This window comes from Rutidosis leptorrhynchoides, chromosome 8 (genome assembly GCF_046630445.1).
Source record: "Rutidosis leptorrhynchoides isolate AG116_Rl617_1_P2 chromosome 8, CSIRO_AGI_Rlap_v1, whole genome shotgun sequence".
In the NCBI taxonomy this organism is placed as follows: Eukaryota; Viridiplantae; Streptophyta; class Magnoliopsida; order Asterales; family Asteraceae; genus Rutidosis; species Rutidosis leptorrhynchoides.
In genome coordinates, this window is record NC_092340.1 from 172,360,479 (window position 1) to 172,371,624 (window position 11,146).

General features: G+C 33.2%; 1 protein-coding gene across 18 annotated transcripts; it reads left to right on the top strand.

Moving 5' to 3' along the window:
- Positions 1–228: 228 nt before the first annotated feature.
- On the top strand, positions 229–5,968 carry LOC139861507 (glucose-6-phosphate isomerase 1, chloroplastic-like). 18 transcript variants are annotated; one of them, XM_071849911.1, is made up of 15 exons: positions 229–543; positions 668–798; positions 1,339–1,376; positions 1,575–1,649; positions 1,794–2,574; positions 2,669–2,776; positions 2,877–2,929; positions 3,025–3,153; positions 3,273–3,421; positions 3,598–3,617; positions 3,788–3,886; positions 4,046–4,122; positions 4,225–4,361; positions 4,428–4,479; positions 4,666–5,007. In XM_071849911.1, exons 6-9 carry the CDS (start codon positions 2,672–2,674, stop codon positions 3,298–3,300), a joined length of 315 nt encoding a protein of 104 aa, XP_071706012.1. In that variant the 5' UTR covers positions 229–543; positions 668–798; positions 1,339–1,376; positions 1,575–1,649; positions 1,794–2,574; positions 2,669–2,671; the 3' UTR covers positions 3,301–3,421; positions 3,598–3,617; positions 3,788–3,886; positions 4,046–4,122; positions 4,225–4,361; positions 4,428–4,479; positions 4,666–5,007. The 18 variants fall into 18 exon arrangements, 17 of the variants coding, with proteins under 17 accessions (XP_071706012.1, XP_071706014.1, XP_071706015.1 ...); XM_071849913.1 differs by having other exon boundaries at positions 3,802–3,886; XM_071849914.1 differs by having other exon boundaries at positions 3,802–3,886; positions 4,063–4,122.
- Positions 5,969–11,146: the final 5,178 nt, after the last annotated feature.

Here is an 11,146-nt window from a genome sequence, read left to right on the forward strand (position 1 = left end):
AGGTCATACGACTGTAACCAGTTTTCTAAGTTTATAGAACTGGTGGGTCTTGGCTATACCAATATTACCCACATACTAACACCCGCCCTTTTTTTGAGCACTCAATACCCGCCCTTTTTTTGAGCACTCAATCGCCCACCTGTCCACTCCTCTCTCACAAACTGCTACTGCTCACCTTTTTTGCCATTTAAAAGAAGGAAATAAATAAAGAAGGACAAATAGATAGAACAGATGAATAAGCTGGCCTGAAGAATCAGTAACCAACCATACCTCCATCACTTTTTCAAAATCAGCCCATACCTCCCTTACTTCCTCAACTGCCTTTCTTCTTTAACCCTACCTTTTCATTCTCTTCATCCTTCTCTTTTGGCACGATGACACAGTCATTCTTCTCCATCTGATTCCTTCCTTTTTTTTAGTTACAAAGGTAATTCAATTATACCAACAACAGAAAGTATATGGTTAGATGTTCTTGCCGATTACTCTTTAATCAACAATAAACCAGACTCACATCTTTATCCTACTATCACTATTTCTGTTAAGGTAATCCTAATTACTTACTAACTATATATATTTAATACTTATTTATTGATCAGTTTTAGGGTTTTGTTTTTTTTTAAATTAAAAGTAAATTGTAATTAGGGGTGAACTAATTTGATATTGGCAGCAACAATTGGCGAAACAGCGGCAGTAATTCTCATCCTCTTTTTCACACCACAAAGATTGCTCTCAAGCCGTTAATTCTATTGTTGCAGTTGTCTTCGGTGCAACCACGTATACTATCCTAAGCGCTCGCTGGTATCCTACTGCCTTTTTGTTATTCAGTATCATAATTATTAATTTTAATGTAGAGTGTTAATCATTGTACTATTTTTTTTTTTTAATTTATGATGTTTCATGTGTTTAATTAATTCAGTTACTGGATCTGTATTTTGATTATTTTTTTTCTTTCCTTTTTTGGGAATTAAGAAGAGGGTTTACCGTAATCATTTACACCTTCAGGTATGTTTTTCGTTTTTTGGATACAATAAATGGCGATTTGGAACAAAAGTTGGGGTTTTTTTTATAGATAATTAGTTAATTAATTAGTTCTTAAATTTTCCCTAATCGATGTTCTTCTATGAAAGGTTTGAAGTTTTTGTTTTATTTTTAGTATCGGTTATTGTGGTTTGATGTTTATAAGGTATGTTTGAGATATACAGATGTATTGATTGAATGATGATTTGTTTTAGCACACCATGTGTTTGATTAAACGTACGAATGAATATATGAGAGCTGCAAAATATGATTTTATCAGACTTAAATTTTACGTTTGAACTAATATGATTTTTATGACAGCAGGTTTCAGGAACAATATCAAGATTCCATAGTGTCTGGTAATTTCACTATTCAGTTGTAATTTAAGTTTTCGATGGCAGTGTGGTTATTTGAGTATGTTTTTTATTTTAAGCAGTTTGTAGTATTTGGTTATCTGTGTTTATGTTGTCTGTACGATTTCAACGGAGATTTATGAGGTTTATGAGTGTTTGGCGTTTATCCACATCTTACCCCTGCTGATTGTGCCGATATTGTAGTTCAAGTTTACCAGCTCAAAGTAAGAGAATTCACATCAGTTCATAAAGGAGAACCATTTGGTCCTGTAAAAGATGGTATGTCCTATATTGAATTTTTGTAATTGATTGATTTAGGTCTAACAACTGTGAAAGTTAAAATTACTGGACTGACTCCAGGACCTCATGGGTTTCATTTGGTAAGCGTTTATCTAATTACATTCACATTTTCATTCTACATAGTAAAAGTGGTTGAGCCCGGCAGTAACCCGCTGTAACGACTGAAACACAAAAGCTTACTCTACATAATAGACCTGAAGTAAGCTTCATTCTGCAAAAAAAAACATTCTATTATTCTATTATATAAATATAAAATATCTATTTATCTAACCAATTTGTTACCCTGTACGCAACAATTAGTGGCTGTCGGCCCGTATCTTGGCGGGGCAACCCGGATGGTAATTTGATAAATTGCAACCGGTGTTGTAGCCATGGCGGTGTCTGACCCCTTTGTCTGACTTCATATTTACAGAATCTGAGCCAAATTCTCTTCATTGATGAATGTGAAATCAAGTTTTGATGAATAAAAATTATAGATGAATGTTCAGAAAGTCATTATGAATATTAGTACTTTTGTGTATGTTACTGCTTGAAAACGTGCACAATGATAGGGTTGTTTTTTCTAACGTTTTGATGTTCGTTGATTGCTTGGATTTTCATAATTGATTTCATCATCAGGTATTTTGGTTTTTTCATTACTAGATACCTGGATACTTTTCTTTTTATCGTACATTATTAGTTGCTGTTTTTTTATTAGCGTTTGTTAGTTGAGTTTAGGTTTCTTTTTATGTGTATATTAAACCTGTTGTTTGTTCCTATTTGGATTTTCGTTTATATGGAGTTGATTTGGTTGCTATAAGTGGTTATTACTCCGTATTATAATGCTACCTAAAAGGAAGTCAGGAAAGTATTTAGAAGCTACTTAACCACCTGGTACTGGGCTTCTGATGGTGTAGGATCAAAGGTAATTACTATTCTAATAATACTAAATCATTTTTTCAAGATAAATATATTTTAATTTTTTACAAAATATGTGATTGGTTCATGGGTTTGAACAGGATATGGTGGTACTACCGTACAATGATAGCCTTTTGTTATTCAGCAGATATTTGCAGCAATTGGTCATGGAGTCCCTCGGCAAGGAATTTGACCTTGATGGCAATAGAGTATGCTTTGTCATCTCTACTATGATTTTCTTTTCTTGATCCTAATTTTTTTTTTATATTTATTTTTAAAAAAATTTAATATCATCCTTTGTTTGGATAGGTAAATCAAGGTCTAGCTGTGTATGGAAATAAAGGGAGTACAGATCAGCATGCGTAATTTTTCAGTCTACATTTGTCCACCATTTATTTTATATTAGGAATATTAATTTATGCTTAAATTTTGGTATTGCAATGACGGGTACAATCAGCAGCTGGGAGAGGGTGTGCATAATTTATTTGCAACATTCATTGAAGTATTACGTGATAGGCCTCCCGGTCACGATTGGGAGCTTGAACCAGGTGTCACTTGTGGTGACTATTTGTTTGGAATGTTACAGGTCCCTACCATAACCATAACCAATTAATCTCCATATACATATGTGATTCAAGGCATTCGGCTAATGGTCGTCTAACACAACGTGGTGCGTATATTTTTTTTTAATTTGCATGGAACAAGATCCGCGTTGTACGCAAATGGGAGGTAGTCTGTTACAGTGACAGTGCAAGAAGTGACACCTAGATTGGTAGGCGCTCTAATTGCACTTTATGAACGGGCGGTTGGTATTTATGCATCACTTGTAAACGTCAACGTTTACCATCAACCTGGTATATATTCTTTCCTTTGTATTTAACAAGAATCGAGGCTTCGCGCGTTCCTGCTCTAAGTTTTATCCGATGCTAATAACATTGCTAATAACGTTGCTGCTGTACTGATAGTAGTTTAATCGTTTTTTTTTTCCGTCATCGTTGCGGTGTGTCTGATGAACAATTGAACGTTCGAGGCAATCTGTGAGAATGAAAGGTTAGGGTTTCTTTTTTTTTTTTTTTTTTTTTGTGATTATTGGCTGTGAATATGTTTGATTTAAAAATGATAATGAATTAAGAATGGTTTGTTTGATTTAGGAATGAGTTTTTTTTTTTTTTTTTTTTGACAAAATTGATATCAGTTGAAACCATGCGAATATATGACAGTTTATTTAATGAAGTTGGAGAAATAGGTGAAAGAACCATGTCTTGCTAAGGATTATCATCAACATCGAATCTACTTTTGCTGTTCTGATTTCGCGATTGGTAAGTGCGTTTTTCGATTTCAAGTTCAGTTCGTGTAAGCGGTGCTGTTAGTAAATGATTCCAGGTTTTGATTTTGGTATTGAATAGTTTAGAAAGTTCAGGAATCGTCACAAGTAATTGTGGAATCCAATTCTTCTTTTTTTTTATTTTTTTTAAAAGTACGCTTCTTCGGTCAGGCTGTTCGCAAACATCCAATTATCGGCAGCCCATGAGTGATGTTCCAGCTGAATTAACAGGTATGGTTCATATGTTGTTCTACTTCCATTTAGTTTCGATTGTTTATTTATAATATATATTTGTATATTGACGTTCCAAAAAAATGTCCGCTATTATATTAGGTGTTGGCACCTCAACAGCTGCACATGCAGGGATTGTACTCAGACAATAACGTGGAATGGCAACTAGAGAGCTGTTAACTCCAACACAAGTTATTAAGCTAGATGACCAAATCCAATAACTTTTTGCACAAGTAAAGGTACAAGCTTTAGAAACCCTAAGATTTGTTTTTTTCTATAATTTTTGAATGGGTTTTGATTTGAAGGTTTTTGCTCCTCAAAGAAGAACTACACCGGCAATGACAAAAAAAGGCAGAGGTATGTTAGAAGGTTCGTTTGTTTATATGTGTGTATGTATAGATATTCATAGATATGCATGCATTCGATCTTAATAATTTCGTTTATGTTTTGGTTAGCGTAAATGTTATGTTTAATTAACCACATTCTAAATCCAAGTGGGATTGATGCACTCTCATTGGTCCACGTATATGTTTTTTTATACAGAACTGTATCGTTGATCAACCGGGAGGACCACTCGAGATAGAATGGAGGAAGGATGACAACCATGTGTACATGACGGGCCCTACTGAAGTAGTGTTTTATGGATATACCCAGCTCTAGAATTTTTAACATTTACAAAATGATTTATATAATTATTACATATGATTGTATGTAGTTAAAATGTCAGATTTGTACGTCAACGAATGACTATCGGTTGCGTAGGATATAATTGTTTTTTGTTGTAGTTTGTATGCCCCAAAAATCGGCAGGTAAAATGTGTCATGCAAATTGCTAGCTAGCGTTAAAATCGCATAAACCTTAAAGCAGCAACGCGTGAACCCTCAATTCTTGTTTGGATCAACACACGCTACTTTCTAAGGTATATGTTTGAACTGTTTATTTTAAACACACTTGGCTATACTACTAAGTCACTACTACAAAAATGAGTATAGAGACCTTTTTTAGAAACCGGTTTTTAGGGTAACATAAAAAAAATGTTTCTAAAGGTAAAAGGAACCGGTTTATTTTTAGGCAAAAATGGGAAACCGGTTTATTAAGAAAACCGGTCTCTATAGTCTGTTATAGGAACCGGTTTTTTTTAATTAAAAACCGGTTTTCAATTTGGAAACTTCTTTTTTCAAAAAACCGGTCTTATATTTCCTTTCCTTTTAACATTAGAAACCCCATTTTTCAAAAAACCGGTTTCAACTTTTAAACTTTTTGAAAGTTTCCACGGATCATGAGGATAATAATCGAGCGGGAAATGAAGAAAACTTTACTTTTTAAAAGCTACCTTCCTCATTTGAGTCTACCTCTCATAGATTCATCAAACCCTCACTTTTTCTCTACCATAGTGCAAATGCCTAATCCGAGGAGTTTATTTTACCATATACCACATATCAAGGTATATGTTGTATGTCAATATTAATTATTAGTAAAAATATGAAAATATATGTGGCTGTTTGGCCTATTTTATAATTTAGTTTATGAAAATATTTTTATTTTTGTAGCTCGGAAATCTTTTGGGACGTCTTCAACTCCGTGTTTGTGACTTCTTTGTTGGAAATGAAGGCGAGTAAAGAAAAGGCGATAATGGAGGACTTCAAACTCGTTCGTTGCAAATGAAGCTTAAAGTTTGTTTCAAGATAAGAACTTGAATATTTGAATTAAACGAAGATAGAAGAACCAAAAGCAAATGGAGAAAGAGATTTAAACGTCAATGTTTATTGGTATTCATACTTAATGTACATGTAATTTTTGAATATAAGTTATCAATCTACGTTTGAACAATCTGATTACGTTTTGCTTTTGATATTATTAATAATACAAAATACAAATACAATACTTTGCTCGTGATTTATATTTTGTATGTTGTGATTTAATTCGTTTGATAGACCGTATACATTTTCGGTTCCTGAATGAAAACGAGTTTGGAAACAATTATAGGGGATTTCTTGACTAAAACATGAGTGTATCAAATTACAGGGAATTTTTTGAAAAGAATAAAATAAGTTTGGAAACCGGTTTTTATTAAAAAAAAAAAGTTTCTATTGTCAAGAATAGAAACCTGTTTTTACTAAAAACCGGTTTCGAAAATCTAGTTTAGAGACCGGTTTTAAAACCGGTTCCGACTTTATAAACCCTACCTATAGGAACCGGTTTTAAAACCGGTTTCTAAAGCCCTTAAAACCTGTTTCGAATTGTAGTAGTGAGTGGTAGGTCTTGGCTATACTAAATTTTTTTTTCAGCGCACTTTCCTTCCGTACAGGACGATCTTGAGGCGATTTTTGCTGCCGGTAAGTTTTTTGTGTTTCACTTCAATTCGTAATGTTTTCATCTTAATCTCCGGTTCGGTGAGGGGAAAAAAGGAGTATGGGTAAACAGTCGGGAGGAAAGAAGAAAAAAGGGGGAACTAAAACTGTAACTAGGGCTTTGAGAAGCCGTCAAATTGGTGGGTGATGTGCGAGCGGAGGTGTACGAAATAATATTATATTTTACTACGAAATACGATACAATTTACACAAGTTTTATTTATTTATATAGATGGGATATATTTAAACCTTACTACAACACTTATAGGCAGTGTACTTAATCGTAGAGTAGTGTAGTTTTTAGTAAGTCCGGTTCGTCCACAGGGAACTAGCCAAGTTTAACGCTATATTTTTAAAACTATATTTGTAATATTATTATTATTATAAAAAGGGGGTTTTTACCGTTTAATGACCGGTTTGTCGATTTTATATCTTAAGTCACAATTAAAACTTAATGTAAAATATCAAATATAAATATAACTTAATTAAAGCGTAAAGTAAATGACGATAATTAAAGTGCGATAAATTAAAATGTGATAAATAAAATGACGGTAATTAAAATTGCGATAATTAAAAGTAGGGTAATTAAAAAATGCGATAAGATATAAAATAAAGGAATTATGCTTATTTAAACTTCCGTAATCATGATGTTTGACGTGTTGATTTTAATTTATTACCATGGGTTAATTGTCATTTGTCCTGAATTATTCAATATGTCCGTCTGATTTTTGTCCATAACAGTCCATCAGTCATAAATATAAAGTGCGAGTGTCCTCGTCAAATTATCCTTATACCCGAAGTCAAATATTTCGACTAATTGGGAACTTAAACTGTAATAAGGTTTTAATACATTGTCAATGATTACACCAGGTTATCGGTGCAATCCAAGGTTTTAATACTTTATTATCAATTACGCCAAGTGTCCTTGTACATAATTCACCCCTGTTTTAATGAGTCCATTGACTATTAATCCATTCTCGTGTCCGGTCAAATGAACGATTATTAGTATTTATAAATATTCCGCCCATCGTGTCCGATCGAGTGTATATGGTTATTTATAGATACGTCAAATTGTAAATCTCTATATTAAATTAACGAACTATCATTCAGTTAAACAAATATAAAGCCCATTAATAGTCCATAGTCCAATTTCTACAAGTGTCGGTCTTTTGTTCAAACCCCAATTATGGTACAAAGACCAATAACCCCGTCTTTAATATTTAATCTAACATCACGATTACTTCAATTTAAATAAACATAATAATAAATTAGCTACGAGACATTAATTTAAAAAGGTTGAACATAACTTACAATGAGTATTAATAGCGTAGCGTTACACGGACAGAATTTCGACTTACACACTTACAACATTCGCCACTATAACCTTATTATTATTAAACTTTAATATTAAAATTATAATTAAAATATAAATATAAATATATATTTGAGAGTGAGAGAGATTGAATTATATTGTGTATAACTCGTCCGAAAAACTGACTTTTTATAGAACTTGGCGTGCTACAGTAACTCATGCGAGTGCATGAGTTTTGTGCCTTCTGGCCATGCGATCGCATGGCCGCCTGGGACAGCTCACATACTTTTGTTTTCTTATTTGCCGACGTTTTATTTAATAATATATAATATAATATATATAATTTTATATAATTAAATATATATTATATTATATTCTTGTGCATAGTTGACTCGTAATTTTACGTCCGTTGCGTCGCGCGTTGATAGTTGGTTCATGTCTCGGTTCCGGATTTTCGAACGTCCTTGCGTACTATTTAATATCTTGTACTTTGCATTTTGCGACTTGTACTTTTGTAATTTTGAGACGTTTCTCATCAATAAATTGAACCACTTGGATTGTACTTTGTACTTTTTAGCTTTTTGATCGTTTGCGTCTTCAAATCGTCGAATCTGTCTTTTGTCTTCACCTTTTATTATTTAAACGAATATCACTTGTAAATAGAACAATTGCAACCAAAAGCTTGTATTTCTTGAAGGATAATGCTATGAAATATATGTTCGTTTTTAGCATTATCAAATATTCCCACACTTAAGCGTTGCTTGTCCTCAAACAATATAGAACTTGAATAAAACTTTACTAGAATCACTTCTTTATTCTTCACACTTTGTACATCAGTGATTTCTATACGGCGGTATAAACAATGATAGTAACGATGTAATTTACAGTCCCACATGACTATTAAAAATTTAGATCCTTTAAGGAAATTGGATCTTTATGAAAATATTTGATCTTTTGAAAATTCATTCTATCTTTTACCCTAGATAAGTTTTCCGGAATAACCCTTCACCGGTGTTTGCAAAATGTGTGATGCCCCGTACTAAATCAACATGTACGGACCATCAACAACAGGATCATTACAAGGTCAAACACTATATGTTGTTTCAAAAGAAGTTTGCATACATAATCACAGGTGATGTCTTAAACAACATCAAATGTTTTACAACCAAAAGTATGCCTCAATGAACAGAAGCATGTAATAATAGTACGTAACCCCAATGGTCGTTACAAATCATAGTTTCAAAAGTAGTAAAGTTTGAATGCAAGGTAAAATATTTCATGCGGTGACATCTCTAGTAAGCACAGTGGAAGTCTACAAGGCATGACTAGTACAACAGCGGAAGCAAGCTAACCTTAAGCACCTGAGAAAAATATGCTTAAAAATGTCAACACAAAGGTTGGTGAGCTATAGTTTAAGTATAACAGTAATGTAAGGTAGGCCACGAGATTTCAGTGCTTCAACAAGCGTTTCAAAATAGCAATTCAAATCAGTATGATAAAGTATATGTTCAACCGTGGGCACTCGGTAACTAACTTAACGTTTAATAATATATCACCCCCTGAAAGTACACTTGGCAAGTGCGTATATTTACGAAGTATTAAACACTCGTTAAATGCTAGCGCGACTAGCCCTAGTGGGGATGTCAAACCCTATGGATCCATATCTAAGATTCGCGTTCACCGGTTCAAAAACCAATGACTAAACGTTACCGAGCTAAAGGGAATGTTTATGCCATTGTATAATCGACACATATATAAAGTTTAAGTACTCGTTCCTAGTATGTGAAACGTAAAATGCGCATGTATTCTCAGTTCCCAAAATAGTTAAAGTAAAAAGGGATGATATAACTAACAGTGGTAAAGTAGTAGTTTAGTTGAGTCGGGAAGTAAGCAAGTATGTAGGTCCGGAAAGTCCTCAACCTAAGTCAAATATTACTAAGTCAGTAAATCGTCCCAATAGGTTTAAAAGTATGTAAATTAGGTCTTAAGGGTCATCATCATTCATCATCAAACAAAAGGTGTATAGTAAGTTTCGTTCATGAAAAGAGTTTAAAACAAAGGCTGAATTCGATCAGTCACCACGGCCTCTATACCTACTGAAATTAGGTGAGACCAGTGGCCATGGCTCCGTATATGAGTCCTTTAGTTGTGGTAAAAATTCTAGAAGCAAACCCATCTTCGTTTGACCGTGGCGACGATCTAAGTGCGAGTAGGTCAGAATTTTCAGCACAACGTTAAAGGACATAGTGACACTCGGAAGGCCATAGATCCTAAACCGTAACTCGGATTAAGACGATTCTTAAATGAAAAATTATCTACTCGAACATAGCTAACTGAAAATCAACTTTACAGTAGCCCAGGTATTCGGGTTTGTTCCAGAAAACAGTAAACAGTAGGTTCCGGTGGGTTCTTGGTGCTCAATGCTTATCACGGTTCTCATCCTTGATGCATATAGCTTCAAGTGTACAACTCGTTGATGTGTTTGCGTCATATTAACCAAGGTTTGACCATAATAACACTTGTGTAAGTCTAAGACATGTAGCACAACTCATTTAAGTGTTGCAAGTAGCTTGATGAACCAAAGTTACATCAAAATCTTAGATCCGGCACATACATGAACTATAAAAGTAATATTTGAACTACAAACTTTAAAGTAAACTAACTAATCAAGATCTTAAGATGTAGAACATAGTTCTTAGTTAGATCTTGAAGATCCAAGACCCAAAGGTCTAGATCTAAAGTTATTAAGTTAAATCCTAAGTAATAATACTTGAATCTTTACTTTAATGAAACCATAAGTTACAAAACTTAGATTTTCATCTTGTAAAGTGTATGTAAGCTTACAAGCTTTTGATTATGACAAAATAAGTAGACCATAAGCTATAGAACTTAGATCCATCACAATTATATGAAGTTATAACTAAAAAGTTATACTTCCATGTTCTTGAACTTTTAAAGTTAACTCTAGTTCAAGAAAAGTGAGATCAAAGTTAACTAGTAATACTTGACCAACAACACAAGAATCACGAATTCAAAAGATGCAAGAATGAAGAAATAAACTAAGTAAACAAGTAAACAAGTCATGGTTGTTCATACTTTAAAGATTCAAGCCAAAGTCTTGATCTTTAAGAATGTAAACTTTAAGTTTACAACATGAATTCAAGTAATGATTTTTACAACACATGAACTTTAATCTTTCAAAATATTAAGTGTAGAACATAACTAGTAAGTTAGGTTCTTGTGTGTTCTTGTAAATACAAGATAATATGAAGAATCAAACTAGGTAGTTTGATTCTTTTAACTAGTAAGAAACAACTACAACAACAAGTAAGTAATCTACAACCAAGAACAAGTAACAAAA